We start from the raw sequence: 21,808 nt of genomic DNA on the forward strand, positions 1-21,808 counted from the left end.
CGGCCTGATCAGCACACAGGTATTAAGATACGACAATTGAAGGAAAAACGCCGGGAAAAAATCGTTAAGCAAATGATCGATCAAAAAAAAATGCTGCCGTCATTGGGCGAGAGATGGCGAGCCGTTCAAAAGATTTTGGAGGAAAAAACCCGCCGATAATCCCGAAAGGTGACGTTCTACGTAAAGCAAACGAATAACAGTTACTTAAGATGTACTGGTTGGAGTTTGCATTTGCTCGATTGAACTTGCTACGCGAGTCCCAATTTGGAGATCATGCGGGTTTTATTCACAGTATCGGTCTGCTAAAATTTCACTGCATGTATTGGACACCGGAGCAGGAAAAAATATATATCGCTCGGTTGAAAAAAGATCCAAGCGCCATTTTCACGATCGATGGTACCGGAAGTATTCATAAACGTGATCACAAAAATGACCCGCACGTTTTCGTTTACCAATGCATGGTAGTCACTAATGAGGGCAGTGTACCGGTATTCTAAATGGTGACCGGTGACCAACGGTCGTTTCAAATTGCGAACTGTCTTCGGGTTATTTTGGCGAAAGGTGTCCCGCGCCCTCCTATCGTCGTGTGCGATTTCGGACGCGCTTTAGTGAACGCTGTCGCGGAAATCTTAGGTAGCTACAGCAGTTTGGCCGATGACTTACAAAGATGCTATACAGCTGTCATGCAGACCCATACTAAGATGCCGACTGCATATATAAGATTGGATATAAGTCACGTATCCGCCATGGTAGCACGATGGAATTGTCTGAAATCGACAATCAATGCAGGGCAACAATTGTACCAACGCTGTATTGCGCAGGCCTACCAAATGAGTGATTTCAAAGAGTTGGCTTACTTTCTTGAACCGGTCTTGATAGTATGTCTCAGCGAATTTTTCGGTAATACAAAAGATGGGTTTCCATTGCAACCGGAAATTCACATGCAAGTTCTTGATCAAGCTATTGAAGGAGTTGATTTGACTGCGCTTAAGGACGACGGAGAACTCAGGATAACAGACGAATATAACGAAGATGACGTTTCAGAGGACACTACCAGCTCAAATTGGAAAGAGTGGGCTGATGAACTGTACGATTCTCCTGATGTCATTGCGAAAACATGCGTAGGAGGAAATCGACCCAACGCATGCTTTAATCGCGCTTTCGCTCTTCGTTTGACGAAGCAGTTGTTGCCATTTATTCTACTGTGGACCGGTGTAATGCGACCGCATTTCGGAATCGGTTCAACCATAGCAATGTCCTCGTCGGTCGAAGCAGAGTTCTGTGATCTTAAGCACCGTTCATTCGTTACCAAACTTCCGATGCGGATTGATTTATTCGTGCGGCAACATCTAGACCATCTCGACTGCAAAGTAAAATCGGCCTCAAACTCAAGTGATGTAGCGATACTCGACTCAGTCTCTGTCCCCTCTAACAAAGGTGATCTGCCGATAACCAATTAACCTAAAGGCTCCGAGCTTTCTCTAAGAAACGTTAGCGTAGAGTCTAGCAACAACAAATCGGTACTGGGATCTGCTGCTCTGAACACGGTTTCATAAATGGAACTGTCCCTGAAGAGATCACAGAAACTTCATTGAACGAGCAAGATGCACATTGTTTCGATACTCAGGCTTCACAAACGATTGCTAATGGCAAAGGCCTACAACTGATAGGTAGTCCTAAAGACAGCGTAAAGACGAACATCAGCGACAACATCAACCCACATAAATACGAGAATCAGATTTCTCGGATGATTTCTGATAACGAAAATCTACAGGTACAAGTAACTAATAAATCACAGAAGACCAAGAGATCAACAAACTATGAGTTTGATAGTTTCACCGGGAACAATCCATCCGTAGATCCGTTCATAGGTAAATGTATGCGGTCGAGCACTCCTCATGAATGTGACAATTGGAATACATGTGAGGACTGACGCGGAAAAGCCGCAAAAGAACAGCAGATAGTGTCAGAACCAGAAGAATCTCGGAATAAGGTAGAAGTTGAGCAGAAAACACATCCGCTTAAGAGGACAGCCGAGTCTATTAAAAGTCCGGTTAAAAAAAGACGTAAACCCACGATGCTCGATGAATGCCCGGGATGGAAATATATCAAAAATGTAAAGTTCGGTAAGCTTCCGTTATTTAAAAATGGTAATTCTTGTCCTCCTGTAAATATGGGACAATATTTGCTGAATGTGAGGAATACTTGTGCGTTCGATTCGATATTTCAAGTGGTTTCAGGCGCGATCGCTTCGAATAAACAGTACTTCGAAAAACTCGAGGAGACCCTTAATAGCACAATACAGTTGGCTCAGAACTTAATTCAAAATAAGCGACAACTCACGACGACAAGTTACAAAGAAAGAGCAAATATTCTTTCTAAATTGTCACTTTTTAATATTGTACAATTTACGAGAACGACGAAACGCCTAGATGCAACATGCAATGTTGCATACTTAGCGCAATATCTATTTGTGAATGTGCCAAGTCATAAGACAAGAGTTTCCTGCCAATGCGGTGTAACGAGGCGTTTCAGAGTTGCCCGTCACAACGGCACACAACCGTTATTATTTCTAGTTTACGCGTCCTCGGCAGGGTGCTCCAACCGAACTCGATACAAAATAGGCAATAACTACTTTTAACTAATTCTTTCTTTGTAAATTCTGTATTTGGCGCTTCGGCGCACGCTAATAAGGTACTTGGACGACAACGATCCCGACCACCGAGGGACGGATAGCTATCGTTTCCAGCTCTCGACGACTTCGCCTACCGACGGTCTAATCAGACTATTACTGGCTACCTTGGTGCACTTCTCTTGCTACTGGGATAGCATCCACCCGAACCTTCCGTATCGCCTCGAATGCCGGTGAACAGGGAGATAAAAATCCTCCCAACGGCCGAGGGTACCGCTCCTCAACGAGGAACCAGCCGCCCGCTCTATCGGATGCCGTGAGGATGGCGTGAACGGCAGACCGTAGGCTGCCATCTTCCGACTTACCGGCCTGGTGCCGGACCGACCCCAAACCACTACGTCCAGATTGATAAAGCCATCGTTCCGAGGATCGACGCAGCCTTCCTGACGGCAAGGACTAATTGTGTGGGTCGTGGTCCACGGTTTAGTCAACCGTCTGACTGCACGACCTCGGGTATAGGCAGTCGGCTACTGCCCGTACAAAAGCCGGTGGAAGTGAACAGTGAGGCATCACTCGCCACTCGATAATTCTGACCGAGAGACACCCTGTGTATGCCTCCATCACAGAAGTCCCCGATGATAGGCAACCTGGACAGTAAACTGAAGCAGCTATTAAATCGTACGAGTTGGTGTCAATGACGAAATTACGAGCAGCACATTACGCCACATCTAGCGGTAATCTTCGAAAACGCATGACCACGCCGTAACCAATATTCGCTACAGAGGGATGGCCTATTTGCGGTGGGGGTCAACCAACCAATCAAAGAGAAGAAGAATCACCTCACGACAACCGCGAGATCAGCGAGCCGAACTCCGACCTCCTTCTATTCTACGCTTGACCTGCTGGGTGACATCAACGAATTTCTACATCCTCCCGATTCAAGCTATCGATACTTCTTCCTTTATCGTTATCGTTTCTATCGTTCCTATCGTCTTCTATCCCGCTACCGTTTCATTATTATTATCGTTTTGTCTGCCGATAGATTCTTTCCGTAAATTCAAGTTCCTTCTTTCCTTCCTATTTTCTTTTGGTCATTATAAGTTTTATTTAAATTAGGCTCAGTGTTGTGTGTCTGAGATCATCTAGTAAGGTAAGGCTTCTGCCTCTGTATTGTATCGTTACGAAGTTGCTCATAATTTCTATTCTTTCTTATGGTATTTATCGGCTTTACGTGAATCATGGTCCACGGATTAGAGTTGCAATAAGCCGCCGTGTGACTGCATGATTTCGGTCATTAATATCGTATTTATCGTTTCTTGGTTGCATCGTGCGATGCCAGTTTTATGTGAATCATGGTCCACGGATTAGAGTTGCAGTAAGCCGCCGTGCGATTGCATGATTTCAGTAATTGATTATTTCCGTGTCTGAGCGACCTCGTAACTGCCGAATAATTATTTATTTGCATTTATAATTTTTCTGACTATTTGTGAATTACTATTAGCGTGCTTCTGTACTTTTAATCGTATTTGAGCCCTATTGGCGTTTACGTTTCATTTCATACTCTTTTGTAATAATAGTGTGCTTCATATTTTATTCCTGTTATTGCTTATTATATTTTTATTTATTTTTGTGCTTATTGTATCGTATATCGAGTTCCTTGGAGTAGAACCGAGCGTAGAATCAGCCTCTAAATATTACCGCACCTTTTTTCTATTGCTATTGGCGATTTTATATTATTTTTGCCTTTTATTCTTTTCTCTGTATTTTGTTGAGTTGAGTTCTGCGTATTATTCTTGATTCTTTTGTACTGCGGTGTATTTAGTGTATTTCTTTATTTTGTAAACTCTCCGAAATTCTCACTCTCTCATAATTTTGTATTTCGTATTCTCTCAAAAGTTATGTTCAGGAATTCATTGTTAAATTCCTCAGGTCCGTGATCATTATACATTATTGATTTTACCGTTTATGAATAATTCTACCGAAAGTTATCTAGTCTATCGTTTACTCTACCGATTTTGTAAATTGTCAATGATTGTCAATCTCTCGTACTGGTTATAATCTATGGTTAATTCGTCGTATTATCTACCGAGCTATCGTTACCTACCAGGAAAGTTCTCTCGTTTCTAATTGACAGAATAATAATTTTCGTAGCGTCATTTGCAACTTGGGTAAGATCACGTCGCCCAGTGACGTGTAGTTGAAGTAAATTCTTGCATTATATCGCTTCTCCCGACCTACGTTTATTTTTCTCTGTTAACTACCGTCTCTCGTTTCAAAGCTACCGTTCAATTCTATTCTACCGAGATCTTTGTGAACAACGATTGCTTATTTTATTAACTACCGCTGTCGATACCATTTCATTTGCCTGTCTCAACCATGTAACATTCCCGATAATATATGATCGATTGACCTGTTAATTTTTCCTGACTTGAGTTCATTCTTTATTTCATTATTTTTTTTAATTCTGTAATTATTGTTAGCTGCCTTGAATACCGCCACTATACCAGTTAGTGTGAGTAACTGAGCCTAGCCAGCCATACAACGGGTTCTCTATTTATTTTTCTTACGGTTTCGTGTTATTTTTATTGATTCGTATTATTGTTTGAAAATTGACGCTAACGCGTCTGGCGCCCAACATAATTGATTTTGTTATAGTTTAATATTCTGAATAAGTGGAGAATCGCGCCAAAGTGTCAACGGTAAGTCCTACTTCGAGGGTAACAGAATTTAGCGTTACAGCGGATATCGCTTGGACACCCCACACATCATGCTCAGCATCAACGTTGATGTATTATTGTATGAGGGGTTCAATTTCATGCAAAAGGCAATAGACGAGGGGCACTTAACAAAAAGATCGAGTCGATAAAAATTCAGCTCGTGGAACTAAATATTAGATAGTTACTTGTAAACAGTTCGTCGAACTAAACGTTCTGTTATTGGAAGAGCACTGCATGGTTCGTATAACTGACTGTTAGTCAGCTGTCATAGCTGTACGTTGTTCAGCTCTCTCAGCTAAACAGCTTCATTCGAAGAGCTAGACCAGAATTTTTCGGCTCCGCTCACAGCGCTTATTATTAAATAGTACAATTATATTGCTATTAGTATTATTTTTCACCATTATTATCATTATTTATTCAGTGTCATTTACATATTTGAATGGACTATTTAAACAATTATCTATCAACTGTATTTAAATCGTACTCATGAAATTTGAAGGTTATGAAATATGTCAACGCACCAGAACACAGCGCAACTTACAGCTCTTAGAGCAAAACCAGTCAGCTGTGAGAGCTGAACAACTTGCAGCTATCAGAGCTGACTAATATATAGTTGCTGTTACTACAAGATAGACCGTAGAGTGCGTATAGTTACTGGAGCTGTAGAATACAGCTCGCCGAACAGAATTTTTTTTTCCGTGTAGCGCCATTGAGGATGAAATAGAATATGGACCACACGTAATTATTGATACTACAGTTTTAACAGATGCTACTTACAGGGCCAGGAATGACGGTCTTCGCCACACTCTTGAATCCATCGCTAAAACTGTTGAGTTGAGGATATAATCTATCGACTAGCCGGTCTCGTGCACTATATTCCGAGTTACTACATGGCCTACGTAAAATCGGGTATGTATTGGTACGAGTACGACGATATACGTGCTACGCATGTAAATGTTAAGTCGAGCAAAGAAGTGAAGCCCCATCTAGTGGTGTACATGTACGCAGGCAATAAGCATTAAGCAGACACCGCAATCATTACAACATTTTTCTTAAAAGTCTACCATATCTCTAAACGAATTTCAATCTCTTCAGAGAAAAGCACGATCGGAAAATTCGAATCTTGGAAGTGTAAGGTCTCTGGTTCATATCTCTATGTAGTTTTTTTTTTTTGATTTTTTCAATCCCTACATCATGCACAAGTAATATAGAGTGAAATTATCTGAATTAATAGGTACTTCTTCCTCATACCTCACAAGAAAGATTTTTATTCTCATCACCACTCACACGAAAACCGTGAATCATCAGCCAGAAATCTTAATTTTTCGTTTCTAAAAGATACTATTCAAAAACAATAAAAAATTACGGTTTTCGATGCAAATATCACGATTTTTCAAGTGGGTGATGATAAAAATAAGGAGTTTTGCGTTTTCCATAAGATATAAGTGTAAAGAAGTTATTAATTCATATAATTGTTCTACATTTTGCATGCGAATGATGTAGGGATTGGAATAAAGTGGAAACAAATCTACAGCAAGACTTAAGGCGCAGACCCCACAGTTACGCGAGTCAAATTATTCAAAGTCGATTTTCTCAAGAACGGCTGAAGATTGGTTTGACTTATAATGTTCTTGTCGTGACCTTAACATTTAACGAAAAAAATCGTAGCATTGTATTACTGGTGGGCTGACACCTTATGTGTTCTACATTGTGAGTAACATAAAAACAGAAAAGAACAATAAAATCCGAAAAATAAAAGAAGGCGAATTTTTTTTTTTTCAAGTCAAAAAAGTATTAAATAGAATCAAATCTGTTTTATATTACAAAGAAATTTTTCATTCTAGTTACCACTCACACGAAAATCGTAATTCATCAACTGGAAATCGTAATTTTCTGTTTATAAAAGCTGAAATATAACAAAAAAAAAAAAATTAAGGTTTTTGATGCAGAAATCGCGATTTTTCAGGTGGGTGATGATAAAATAAAAAGTTTTGCGTTTTCGTAAAATATAAGTATAAACAAATGATTAATTCTTATAATTTTGATACATTTTGCATGGGAATGATGTAGGGAACAGAAAAAGTAAAAAAACTATAGTAAGATTGGAAGCGCGCAACCCGCGCTTACGTGACTCAAATTATTCGACGTCGATTTTCTCAAAAACGGCTGAAAATTAGTTTGACCCATAATGTCCTTGTCGTAACCTTAACATTTTGTGAGGATACATTATAGCAGTGACTTTCTGCTGGGGTGACACCTTGTGTGGTAAACCACGTGAGTAACATAAAAACATGAAAAAAAAGAAAAAAATACAAAAAAGTAGATAAAAATTGAAAAAAAACGAAAAAAATTTTCTAAATATTAAATGGAACCAAATCTTACCACGTCCTCGTCGTTGGTTCTGGGTAATGCAGAGAGTAAGGATATAAATTTGCAAACAAGTTGTCCACAAAAACATACAAAATGTACATTATACATGTGTAAATCGTCATGGGAAACTTTGAGCGAGTCTAGAAATCGTGCTCAAACACCAGTAACTCGCTGTCGTATAGCTGGTGGATAGTTCAGAAAAGGCTGAAGGCCAAATGCTATTCAGTATTTCGTGAGATGACTGAGCTGTCGGTTAAAATGTCGAGAGACCAGAACTCACACCGAAGTATCAGCATCTCACTGTCATATTCGCGATGTCCAAGTGAGCAAAAAGAGGGATTGATGTTTTGCGATCAGGGTGGTGAGTTTTGCTACTCACCACTTTTGAAAAAACAACGCTTTATTATTATATCTTTTTTTATCACATTCTATCCCGACTTTTCCATTTGTAAGGAATTCATAGCATGTCAGCTTTCTTTTGTTATTTCAAAAAAATAATTCAAACCCTCGTCTATCGATGCGAGCGTATGCTAACGGAAGTCCAATGAGTACAAGAATCGACCAGAAGCGATATGACTTCGCTAGTTGCACTTAGGAAATACGACCGGTATTGATAAACGATTATTATTGGAAGATTTTTGGAAGCCGGAACTATTCTCGGTGATTATGCAAAAATGGGGCTCCACACAAATTTCAATGCCAAATTTTTTTTTGGTATGGACGCCTTTATTATGTCACCGTTAATAATATTCAACCGGTGGATGCTGATATTTTTAATTATTTTCATAAAATATGGGGTTTTGAAGTTTGACGAACCGCGCGATAATTTCGGGAAGTTCTAAACGGTTTGACGCCTATATTAACAATTTAGGGGGATTTGTCAAAAAAGCCTTCCTGAACATGATGCTGAAGAAATACCCCCTCCCCCCCCTCCCCCTATGGCCCCCATAAAAGCTCGTCCCCAAAAAATTCTTAATCTCGTATTAATCAAGCTTGTAATCGCGGAGGCTGATATTTTGAATTATATCCATAAGTATAATATATAATTTAATTATTTCCGTATATTTTATTATTTAATTATTAATTATTTAATTATTTAATTATAAATTATTGAGGAGGAGCGCAGTGGCTTAGTGGGTGAGGCTCGGGGTTCGCACGCAGCGGGTTTGGGTTCGATCCCCCCACGGCCGACACCAATACAATTTTATTCTATGTGTTAATCTGCAATCCACGTAGTTCGGAGTTCCACAGTATCAATCCATGTCCCACAGCTCTCTGCGATGAGTGGGTGGTCGGGGTTTGGCTCGGGTAATCTCTCGCAAGGCGGTTCTTATCGCGCGATGATGGTCCCTCGGCCGATCTTTGACTTACCCATGGTATCGCAGGGGAGGAGGTATACCGACCGAGGCACCCCTGGAAGTCCATGCTTGGATTTACTCGCACTGACGCTAGAGGGGGGATTAGGTAGGCAACCGACCCGTATCGGTGGTTGGTTTTTCTGCGAGTTTTCCCAACCACTCTTCGGCGAATGCGATATGGGGAAAAACAGAGTGCATAGCGGCTGTAGACGTGGAGCACAGGAGGAAAGTTCGGGGAGCAAAAGGAAGCAGAAGCAAGCATGAAAGGTAGTGGATCTAAGATAATAAATGGATGCCCGTCTAAAAACCCAAGCAGGTACAGACGTTGAATTCGAACTTTTTTAACTATTAATTATTTAATTATTAATTATTATTATTTATATATTGATTATTTAACTATTTTATTTAAAACTTAATTATTTACATTACATTCAGGAATGCATATTTTATGAATCTCACCACTTTTTACCTTCATTTTAGGCGTTGACATGCACAATAATACCCTATTTTATCGCGTGTTTCGTCAAATTTCAAGACCCCATAACTTATAGAAATAATTAAAAATATCAGGCTCCGCCGACTGAATATCACTCATGGTGATAAAGTGAAGGCGTTCATACGAAAAAAAAATTCCCTGCCAAAATTGGCGTAGAGCCCACCTTCTGCATATTTAACTTTTAATGATATTTAACAACTCGCTGGAGCTCAAAACTCGGATATTTGTATCAGCATGTCACCGTTTCGTTAATATTACGTTTTCAATAATTGTTTATAATTACTGGAAGAAGGCTAAGGACCGGAACTGTGCTCGGGATTGCGTACGGGCACCACTCTTAATATTTAGGACCTTGTTACAACCCAGAACTTGGATTGTTGCATCAGCATCTCACAGTTTTGGTCATTTTACGTTTTCAATTGTTGTTTATAATTATTGACAGAAATCTACGGACCGTAACTCTTCCCGACATTGTGTATGGTCACTCCCACTAATATTTAGGACCTCGTTAAAATCCAGAACTCGGATTGTTGTGTCAGCATCTCACAGTTTTGTTAGTTTTAAGTTTTCAATAATCGTTTGTAATTATTGAGAAAAAGCTACAAACCGTAACTCTTCTAGAGATAGTGTATGGTCATCACTACTTATATTTAGAACCTCGGTGACGCCCAGAACTCTGATTTTTGCATTGACATCGCACAGTTTTGTTCATTTCACGTTTTCAATAATTGTTCAGAATTATTGAGAGAAAGCTAAAGACCGCAACTCTTTTCAAGATTGTGTATGGTCACTACTACCAATATTCAGAACCTCGCTAAAGCCTTAAACTCCTACTTTTGCTTTAGCATCTCACGGTTGCGTTGGTATCACATTTACACTAATTGTTTATAACGATTGTGGGAGGGCTTGAGACCCCAACGCTTCATTCTTGTCTTCACTTTCAACACTCATACAGAATTAAACCTATTATGTCGACCGATCCCTCAGACACTCCAAAATGACATTTAAAATCGTATTACATGGGTTTTGTGCTTATAATTCATTTTCTGCGGAGTTTAAGCTACAGAACTATTCTTAAAACTTGTCTGTACAGTAGAACTCTCCAGATTCTCACTTCTCTATACTCAAATATTCGAAATACAATGAGATGCTGACATGTGTTTTGCGAAGTTGGCATCTCATTTCTTGAAACACGATTTAAATCGCTAAATCGACAGAACTATTGTTAAAACCTATCAGGAACTGTAGAACTATAGTGGATGCAAGTAAATATGAAGCTCATATATGAGATTCCAACATTTGAGATGCTAGGTTCACATACACATCAATTCGCTTGATTTCGCCGCTGATAAAATTATACACGTTGAAAGTGGCAATGTAGTTTAGTTGAAGGGGATGGGAACATTAGAATGACAAAATTTCACATTTTCTTTAGTGCATTCTCATGAAGCTCAGATCTTTCTTTGATCGCTTCCCAACGATGAGACCAAATACCTGTCCCTGTATGGTGAGCCACATTCGTCACCAGGTTATCATGGCTATCGCTGTAAACAACGCGAATGTTTTTTTCGTGAGGCTCATCAGTTTTGTGTGGAAAAAATTTAATTTTTACGAGTTTCACAATGAAAATGAGTCCGAAGGTTACTCAAGAAGAGAGAGGTTTTATTGGTGATTGCAAGGATCAAAATAGAAACAGAACAGTATTTGCCACTACCAGAGAAGAGCTAATAAACAAAAGATAAGAAAGACAGTAGGCTGAAGATCTACTTGCCGATGCTGAAGTACTGCTATCTTGCCTATTAATTGCGGATTGGTGGTGCGTCAAAAAAAAAAAACGATATTTTCACGCAATAAAGCAGTCATGAAACTGTAAATGCGTTTTTTTCGAAACCAAGTTTTTGAAAACAGTAAACATGATAATTTGATAATTATTTGATCAATTCACTTGATATTTGGACGGCATATGCTTCATTCTTTTCTCTTGGAATTGAGTTGACCAGATTTCTGATATTTTTTTTCTCACTTTTTTAACTCGAATAAACGTGCAAAGAAGTGATGAATTGTTGCTTTTTTTTGTTTATTCGGGCGCCATTTTTAAAAATTTTAGAAAATCAATAATGTGTTCAATCAAAATTCTAGTTTCATATCTTGACTTTCAAATGACATTTGGATTTTTTGTTTCAAACCAGCCGCTTATCCAGAAGGCTATCCACCGCCAAAAAAAGGCTTTTTCAGGAGTGCCATTTTAAATGTTTCCGATAAAACAATTTAATTTAAATATATGTACATGCATGAAAAAATGTAATTTTATAAATGCAATAGAATCACAACAACAACAAAATATCGGCGTTTCTTTCAGTTTCCAATGTATCCATCCGCCTTAATACGACAGGCAGTCCGTGTACCCAAAGGGATTGCGTAATAAAGAATGGGATTGAACAATATACATTCACTGTAAAGAATTTGGTGACACACGGTACACAATTGACAATAGTAAGAGTAATAATTTTACTGTAAAGTGGCGAGGTAAAGCAATTAGTTTTGATTAAAATAGTACCAACACACCTGTAAAGCTTCCGCCTCGTCTCTCCGTTCGTCTTCAGTGTTCATAGTGACAAATCTAAGAACTAGCAAATTCAGAGAGGCAGCAACAATGGCCAAACCGAACAGAATGAAGATCAGAGCGAACATCACGTATTCTGGCTTGTTGTCCAACGCATTGTCCTTCTGGAGGGCAACCATATCGCCGAAACCAATTGTCGTCAGCGTAATGAAGCAGTAGTAAACTGAATCGAAATACGACCATCCTTCATATCTTGAGAAGACTGCGGCACCCCCAGCAATCGTGAGACTGGAGAGTGTCGTAACAACACATATCAGATTCATTTCTGATGCCTGAAACTCAAAAGTTCTTCCGTTACATTCCGTTATAATTATTAATAATTATGTGTTCTAAACAGTACTTTATACCCAGGTAGCCAGTTAACGCCAAGATGACATACAAATTATTTACCTCCCCGAAAAACATACTGCGTCCGTTCGTATCACAGTCACATTATGCTGTGAAATTGATCGTACAGCTGTATCATTGCGTGAATTTTACGTAACAGTAGTGCATTACTAATTTTGAAACATACCTGAGATATGCTTTTTTTATAGTATTATACGTCACTATTGAGGTATACTACAATGAGCGATATACAAAATTGTCGTGACAAACGATTCCCTTTGTGCATTTCACAAGCTTAATGTAGTTGTCAAATAATATAGATATTACACTATTATGTATCTATTGGCCACTGTGACATTTGGACTGATCATATTAACACGTGGTAGACATTTGATGTGTCTGTGATCTTGCACGTAATAAGTACGTGAAGACATTTAAGCCTTTGAAACTAATATCTGGTCCTACGAGTTTTGAGCCAGATGATTGTTAACGATTGGTCCACGTATTTCATCAATTATATTCCTGTTCACTCACTTGTATATCCTTGCAATTGAGAAGACGTTTCACGCTTTGTATAACAACTGACGAAAACTCGTTGAGCCGTTCGCCTATACTTTGAAACATGACAAGACCTAATGGAATACCCACGATAGCGTAGCACATCGTAAACAATTTACCACCTATGGTATTTGGTGTAGAGTGTCCGTATCCTGTAACAGACAAAAAAAAATTATGAGTATAAGAAAAAAAAACAATTCATGTGCCTGCATCCGTTCAAATTTCAGGGGGTTGTACCCTCAGAAAATGGTGGAAGATAGCAGACTATTTATTATACTTTTGTCTTGCCTTTCCAAGACATTTTTCTAGATACACTAGATCGTCTAGTTTTAATTTGCATTTTAGTGATGTTACTTTTAATTTTCGTTATGCTCGATCTTTAAAATAAAAGATCAAACGTTTTCAATATAAAAAAGAAATTTCTCAGTAAAGGTTGGCGTGGTGTTACTGAAGTGCCATCTGAATTTCATCAATCTCCGTCGACTTTTTCAATTAATCGAGAAGCTTGTCACAGTTTATACGAGCGATATTTCAGATTAACAAGAAGATAATAAAGGGGACGGAAATTGAGAGAGATGGTTGAATATGGTACGGCTATACGCGCACGCAACGAGGATGCTGCTTTAATCTATCGATGCAATGTGATACTTGATTCGCTGTATGAGATCAACAATTAGTCACTGTTATGTGTGCTTCACGCTTACCAAACTGTATTTCATTTTCGTGCAAATCACCTATTAGTTACCAATAAACATATTATGTGAACAATACGCCAGTAAGCAAGAGTTCCTAACCCTGTATTAACAAAAATATTATTGAATGGTTTACCAATCGTAGTAAGCACCGTAGTAGCGTAGTAGACTGCCCCAGCAAATTTCCACTGCTGACCTGCCTTGTGTGGTTCCGTCTTCAGCACAACCGTTTCCATCACCTTGAAGTCGTCCTCGCTTATATTGTACTTCCGTATCACCATTTTCTCTATAGCTGCACGCAAAATAAAAGATCATTATTATTTGTATTTGTTGAATACGATACGCAATTGCATGTGAGTGTGTTAAGGGTAGATATAAACTCCAATACTGAAAATTTGATCAACAAATCCGATTATGGGATGGTGAAAGGAGCATTGAATAATGTGATGGGTACAAAACTGTCAAAAAATGCGTCCAAACCTCCATGCAATGATATACTTTTTCTAACAATAAAAGAAAGGAATGAACATCTCCAATTTGAGGTAGAACAAAGACATTGACATCGATTCGAGTCGACGAACTAACTGAAAGTTTAATAAATTCGGTACATTTCTTTCTTTACTACGAACAATTTCCTATTTTACCACTCGAATCACAGATTTTGTGGCTCCGATTTGCGTTTGTTGCTGGAACGGGTGATTCCTCTTTCGTACTTTGAATTGCCGTAGATCAGTGCGAAAACTGAAGTTATTTACTGAATTCTGTTACCTGCCTTGAAGTTAATTTTTGCGCATACCTTTCATGAATGTCTACAGAACTGCTTCAATTATTTACAAGTATGTCAAAACAACGACCAGTATGCCGCATCAATTCGTAGCTTGAGGAAGACAGGGGCTGTATTCACTTCAACTGACAAATAATGTAAACACTAAAGTATTCGCTCGTTTCCTTTGCCGCATGTGTAGTGCATACATTATCCTTAAACGGTCGAAGTAGAACCATGAATTATTAGTTTCGATGTTTCGGCTACAGTGTAGGCCCTCCTTAGGACATATTGTTTTTTTAACACCTACATATCGAGAAAAATACTAAACATTTTTTCAAAAACATAGTCAAAATTATGCTAGTTCTAAATTAGATCGCTCATAGTATTAACCTTGAAAGGTTATTTATTTTGATTTTGCCAACAATCATCAGGCTACTATTTACAGAACGAGCACAAAGGGGGATCTAGACTCCGTTTACATTACGTAATGAAACAAGAAAACCAAATAACATGAATTAAAGTAGTAATGCCACAGTCAACAATCAAAAGAATGGTCAACTAAACTGCCTTGCGTTGAGAATACATTCAGATTAAACTAAATAGTCTGGTTTAATTTATTAGGACGCAGGATCAAACCGTCTCTGTTTCTCCCCCTCTTTCACATCTCCATCCGCAATTGATCAGTCAACGGAACAAATTCATCAACGCTAGCACACGTGTGTTCAATAAGACAGAACTGACCAAAACAGAGCAAGGAGAGAGAAGAACCAAAAGTGCAAAGAAAAAGATCAGGAATTATCAATATACAATCACTCCGTTAACAGTACTATCGGTAACTTATCCTAGAGACTAGCATCGATGAAAAGTTTCACATAGGTGTCACTTAGATTCTTAACATCTTGTCTGCGATTAACAGAGTCTGTATGACTCACAATATTGCACATTTCAAGCACTGGACGCTTATAATGGCGTAGTTTTTCATGCAGAATATTGACATTATTAAAATAAAACGAACGATCAAATCGTACTACGTGTTTAATTAGAGCTGTATAGTGGCCTTCATAATCTTTTATGATGTTCTTCTGTTCATTTAATCTTACTGCAATATGTCTGCTATTTTGACCAACTTATGGTTTGTTGCAATCTCTGCAGATCTTATAAACAAAATCAGAGTACTTATTTTTAGGTAACATATCTTTACCTGAATCGAACAATAGGCGCGAATCCTTCAAGCTACTCTTAACAAGTTGTACCTTGTACTTCTTAAACGTACGATTTGAAGACTCGGATAACCCAGCAAAGTAGCTCAGCAAGGCGGGTTCTACTCACAGATTCCTGTTACCGACACTGACCAACATTCTCCCCAGACTCAAACCCTTTTCCGCGATGACGTACCGACTTGAGGTTGGAACCGTGCAACCTTACCGACAGTTGTATCGGTCGACGGTAAAAATCGCACTCTCTTACCGACAATTCTTATCAGTCGAAGGTCAAAATCCTGCTGTTTTACCGACAATCTTACCGACCGAAGGTCAGAGTCTTTATGTGATGCTCGTCTGCCGACGGTGGAGGGCGCAGTGGGGGCGAGAACTTTTTTACCGTCCCGCATTCTTTTCTCACGATAGGACTGTTGATGTGTAACATTAACCACTTCAAATTCCTTTCCCACGGTGGGACTGCTGATGTGTAACATCAACCGACCCCACATTCTTTTCCCACGTTATCAACCACGTGACATTCCAAAATTAATAGTTCCGAGAATTGTTTTTCATCCACTCGGATATCGCTGACGTGTAACATCAACCACCTCACATTCCTTTCCCACGTTATCAACCACGCGACATTCCAAAATTAATGGTTCTGAGAATTGTTTTTCACTTACTCGGCTGTCGGTTTGATATCAACCAAGTGACATTTTTTTGGCTTGTAACTGTACTGTGAACTCTACGATGAATTTTGAACGGGTTCACTCAAGACCAGAGTGCAAGGTCGTCCGATAGTCGCGGTATATTCAGAGCCATGGATCTGCGGTGTTGGGTTACTATCGCTGTAAGAATGCTAAAAGGTGCACGCGCATACACAAACATACGTACAGCTACCCTATAAAAAGGAAGCTCATCGCTGCAAACGATCATGAAGCCTCAACTTGTCAAGTATACGTGAGAGAAAAGCTCAAGATGGAATCCGCGAAGTGTTTAAGATTGATCGATATTATGAAATCGGCGTACAAAATCTTGAACAAATCATCATCAACAGTAGAGATTTAGAAATAGATAAAATTTGGAAGCCGAAATATTCGCCTTCTGAACAAAATTTTGCGAATGGCTTCATCGATTGGAGGAAAGATGAGAATCATCACAACGGTCGGACTCTTGAAAGCGCTCGCGGAAAAATTCAAACTTCTTCAGAAAACGGGTGGAGGTACGCGGAAAGTAAGAAGAAGCGATCGAGTTCACTGGAAAGATTTGGAATCAGCTTTTGAGGGGAGAATTCGAACTGGATCAACCGTCAATTTGAAGCATAAAGATGTGGAGAGATTTCTGGAAGACGCGAAGGTACTAGCTGTGACAAGACTAAAAAACGCTCTGACGAAAGACAGGAGCTTGAAAGCCAACGTTATCCTGGCTTGTAAATTTGAAGTTGGAAAAGATGATTACATGGTGGAAGAGATCAAATTTTTGAATACGGGAGATGAAATCATTCTCCAGACAACGGATATCAACAAATGGTTCATAGAAAACGCGACAGAGCGTTTGTTGAAAAAGGTGGAAGATTTCCAGGAAAAGGATTCAGACTGGTCGCTGACTGAAATAATCAATTTGACTGTGAATATCAACAAGTACGTGCCACTACGAGGCGGTGTGTTCACGTACACCCCGTTACCTAAGCATATCAGTGATAAAAAGGCTGTGGTAAACATCAGAAATAAGGACTCTCACTGCTTTCTTTGGTCGGTCACCGCAGCTCTGTTCCCAGCCGACAACAACAATCCCAACGCGACCAGCTCGTACCTGCATTTTAGCTCAGTGCTACGGTATGATGGTATCAAGTATCCTATGTCTCTGGACAAAAACACCATTTTAAAATTTGAGAAGCTTAACGGTCTTTCAATTTACGTTTATGGTATAAAAAGTGTAATAGTACCGATTCACCTGAGTCAGAATGAGTCTGATAAACCTGTGATTCATCTCTTAGCTATAAAAACTGAAATCACTGACGATGACGATGATGATGTTGATATGGAAAATTATGAAAAAAATTGAATCTTTCATTTGACTTATGTTCGGAATCTGTCTCGATTAACGAGTTCTCAAATTTCTAAACATAAACGTCATACTTGGTTATGTGATAGGTATCTATCACACTTTCAATCCGAAAAGTGTTTGTTTAAGCATAATGTAGATTGCATGAATTTAAACAAAACCAAAGTTATTCTACCTACAGAGGAGAAAAAAATTCTTAAATTTAGGAATTTCAAATATAAAGGAACCGTTCCGTTCTGCGTTTACGCAAATCTAGAATGTTTATTGCAGCCCACTCTTAAAAGTTTTGGGGAAACTAGAACAATTTATCAGAAGCATCTTCCGTATAGTATAGCTTACTATCTACATTGTGCGTTTGACGATTCGCTTTCTGAATGTAAAATTAATCGTAAAGAGACTTGTATTCAATGGTTTGTGAATGAGTTAGCGGAATTGACACAATCGTTAGAAGTTTATTTCAAAACTGTTGTACCGATGGAACAACTCAATTTCAATCAAATCAACGAATTTCATTCAACAACAGTGTGTCACATTTGTGAAAAACTGTTCACACTCACAGACGTGAAACATCGTGATCACTGTCAATTCACGGAAAAGTACCGTGGTGCTGCTCATCGAGGTTGCAATCTAAATCACCAAAATTCTCACACAATGCCAGTGATATTCCACAATCTGTCGGGTTACGATTCACATTTTTTGATCAAAGCACTGGCTACATCGTTCGAGGGCACAATCGAGCTTCTATCCGTAAACACAGAAAAGTACATTTCTTTTACAAAATATGTCAAGGGGACAGATATAAAGTTTAGATTCGTACCGTTTCATGCCCAGTAGTTTTGAGAAATTAGCAACGTATCTCGGTGATGATCAGAAATCAATCAAACGAAAATTTTATCGTAGCTCAGATAAATTTCAGTTATTGACCAGAAAAGAAGTGTTCCCGTACGAATACATAGACAGTTGGGAGAAGCTCAAGGACAGAAGGCTACCATCCAAACAACAATTTTACTCAGAATTAAATGATCGGGATATATCAGACGACGACTATGCACATGCATGTAAAGTTTGGCAAACTTTCAACGTTCAAACTTTGGGAGAGTATTCGGACTTGTATTCACAGACGCATGTGTTTTAACTGGCCGACGTTTTTCAAAACTTTCGACGGAGCTGTTGGACAACGTACAACCTGGATCCGTCACATTATCACACCTCGCCCGGTCTGTTGTTTGATGCGATGTTAAAGTGTACCGACATCGAGCTCGAGCTTCTCACCGACATAGATATGGTTATGTTTATCGAAAAAGGTATTCGCGGTGGTGTGTCACAGTGCTCGAACAGATACGCAAAGGCTAACAACAGGTACATGGGGGAGGCATTCGATCCTGAGGTCGAAGAATCTTATCTCATGTACTTTGACGTTAATACGGTGTTGTACTTTGTATTTGTACGGTGCTGCTATGAGCTTTGCTGTGCCATACAGTTCCTTCGAATGGTTATCAGACTTCGGACAATGCGATGTTCTTACCATCTCGGACGATGCGGAGTTTGGTTACATACTGGAGGTGGATTTGGAATATTGTAAGGAACTGCATGAAATTCATAAGGACTTACCACTGTGTCCGGAGCACTATACATATACTTCCGATCTCGAATAGTAAGCAACCGAAATTGACGCCCACGCTACTTTCCAAGAAAAACTACGTTGTTCACAATAGCGTTTTGAAACAATGCTCACAATTAGGCTTAAAATTACTCATAATTCACAGAGTTCTGAAATTCAGACAAACCGCGTGGCTCAAAAAATACATAGATTTGAATACCGATTTGCGCTAAAAATCTCGCAACAAATTCGAGAAAAATTTTTACAAACTGATGAACAACGCAGTTTTTGGCAAAACAATGGAAAATGTTGGGAAGTATGGAGATGTCAGGCTGATCACGAAATGGGATGAAAGATACGGTGCTGGAGTAACTATAGCCAAAACCAATTTTCACAGCTGCACCGTTTTCAACAAAGATATAATTATCGTCGAAATAAGTGAGACGAAAGTCAAGTTGAATAAACCATTGTATGCAGGTTTCTCCATCATGGATCTGGCTTAAACATACATCTACGATTTTCATTACAATTATTTTAAACGGAAATTCGGCAACCGAGCAAAATTAATGTATACGGATACCGATAGTTTGATTTACAACTTTACCGTCCCCGACATATACGAACATATGAAGGAGGACTTGCATGAATTCAATACGTCTGATTATCCGCTTGACAACGTTTATGGAATGCCTCTAGCAAACAAAAAAGTTCACGACTTGATGAAAGATGAGAATAACGGGAAGTTAATGTTTGAATTTGTAGGAATAAGAGCTAAATTATACGCATGCGAGTCTTGGGGGATGAGAAAGACAGTAAACGGGCCGAAGTTGTCAGAGGATCAGCGTTGAGAAAATTAACTTCCAACGATTATTTGGAATGTGTTTTTAACCGTGAAAATTTGTCTACAAATCAGCATATGATATTAAGTCAAAAGCACAAGGTATACACCGTAGAACAGCAGAAAGTGGCACTAAGCTGGAATGACGACAAGCGCATCGTGTTTCAAAACACAACCGACGCGCTTCCGTGGGGCTACAAGCCTGCACCTTAGCTGTGTAATTACCGTATTGTAATCTATGTAGGACTTAATTTATAACTGTACCATGATGTATAAGATATTATTATGTAGAATGGTGAATAAAACGCTCCGAAATATGGAAAATGGTACAACGATACATATGTCTGTCGATTGTCTCAAAAATAAAGATGCATACTTGTTACGTATCGAATATGAAATAAAGAGGCACATACGTTTTTACAAAAAATTCATTTATTCAGATGTCACATATCCGATTTGTTCGTCCGACTGTTGTGTGTATTGTGGAAACCTAACCATTTAATATATATTCTTCTTCCACGCTTCTTGAGCACCTTCTCCACCAGACAGATATCCAGATGTTTAACCTTGAGGTGCACTTGTTCGTAGAAACCACCAGCTATAGGTTTATCTCCGTAGTCTTTCAGCTTGTACGTCATAGGATGAGTATTTTCCACTCGACTGATCGTGAATATTTCAGTCGTTCAATTCGGAGTGTAACTTTTCTCGAAGATATTTTTGAATTTGCTGATTCTAACTTTGTCACCGGATTTGAATTTTGCCGATATGGTAGGTATCGCTCGAAGCCCTCCGTACAATTGACGTAATAACAGACTTTCGTTTGCAACGGTGACATCCGACGGTTTCATTTTTATGGTTCGGTGTTTGGTGTTGTTGTAAGCCGAAACCAAATCAGATAAGATGTCGAGCCACTTGTAGCTTCCTTGCATGCTGAACCGTGTCCACATTTTACCTTTCAGCGTTCGATGGAAACGTTCACTGATCGAAGCCTTCAAATTACTGTACGTGGAGTAAAGTTTGATTCCGTAGCGTGTCATAAGCGATTCAAATTTCGAGTTGTAGAATTCCGTTCCTCTGTCGACGTGTAAATTTTTCGGAACCCGTCCTTGGACAAGCACAGATTCCATTGCCTTCGTAACATCATCTCCAGATTTGCTCTTCATCGTTACAGCCCACGCATACTTTGAAAAAGTATCAATGACTGTGAGCATGTACTTGAAGCCTTTGTTTTCTCCAGCGTATGACGTCATAACAACAAGATCCGCCTGCCAGGTCTCGTTGATGCCGCGCACGTCTACACGTCGACGTGGGTAATTCCGGCATGCAGGCTTATGCGGTTCTGTCACTAGTGCTCGCATTTCCTCGTTCATATTTCAACGCTTTCAGTCAGGTGTCCGATTTAGAAACGATTTCTGCGTTTTGAATCGACAGGTCCCTGTCTGTTTTGAAGTCTGTGTACAAGGTATTCAAGGCTTTCTCCGTGGTGAGCGCCGAAACTTTGAACATTTGATCGAGGTTGTCGATTTGTTTTTGCAGCACGTTGAATTTTCGTTTTGAGATTTTTAAAG

At 39.2% G+C, this 21,808-nt stretch overlaps 1 protein-coding gene across 8 annotated transcripts in view; it reads right to left on the reverse strand.

The window, feature by feature from the left end:
* Window positions 1-21,808, reverse strand: part of LOC124177821 (two pore potassium channel protein sup-9) — an 854,038-nt gene that overhangs the window by 215,935 nt on the left and 616,295 nt on the right. For all 8 annotated transcript variants that reach the window (XM_046561043.1, XM_046560786.1, XM_046560962.1 and 5 more), the window contains 3 exons: window positions 13,910-14,065; window positions 13,058-13,233; window positions 12,139-12,468 (listed from right to left, as the gene is read on the reverse strand). In XM_046561043.1, the coding sequence (XP_046416999.1) occupies window positions 12,139-12,468; window positions 13,058-13,233; window positions 13,910-14,065 (662 nt within the window). The remainder of the gene's footprint in view (window positions 1-12,138; window positions 12,469-13,057; window positions 13,234-13,909; window positions 14,066-21,808) is intronic.

The sequence above is a fragment of the Neodiprion fabricii genome, chromosome 1 (genome assembly GCF_021155785.1).
Source record: "Neodiprion fabricii isolate iyNeoFabr1 chromosome 1, iyNeoFabr1.1, whole genome shotgun sequence".
NCBI classification, from domain to species: Eukaryota; Metazoa; Arthropoda; class Insecta; order Hymenoptera; family Diprionidae; genus Neodiprion; species Neodiprion fabricii.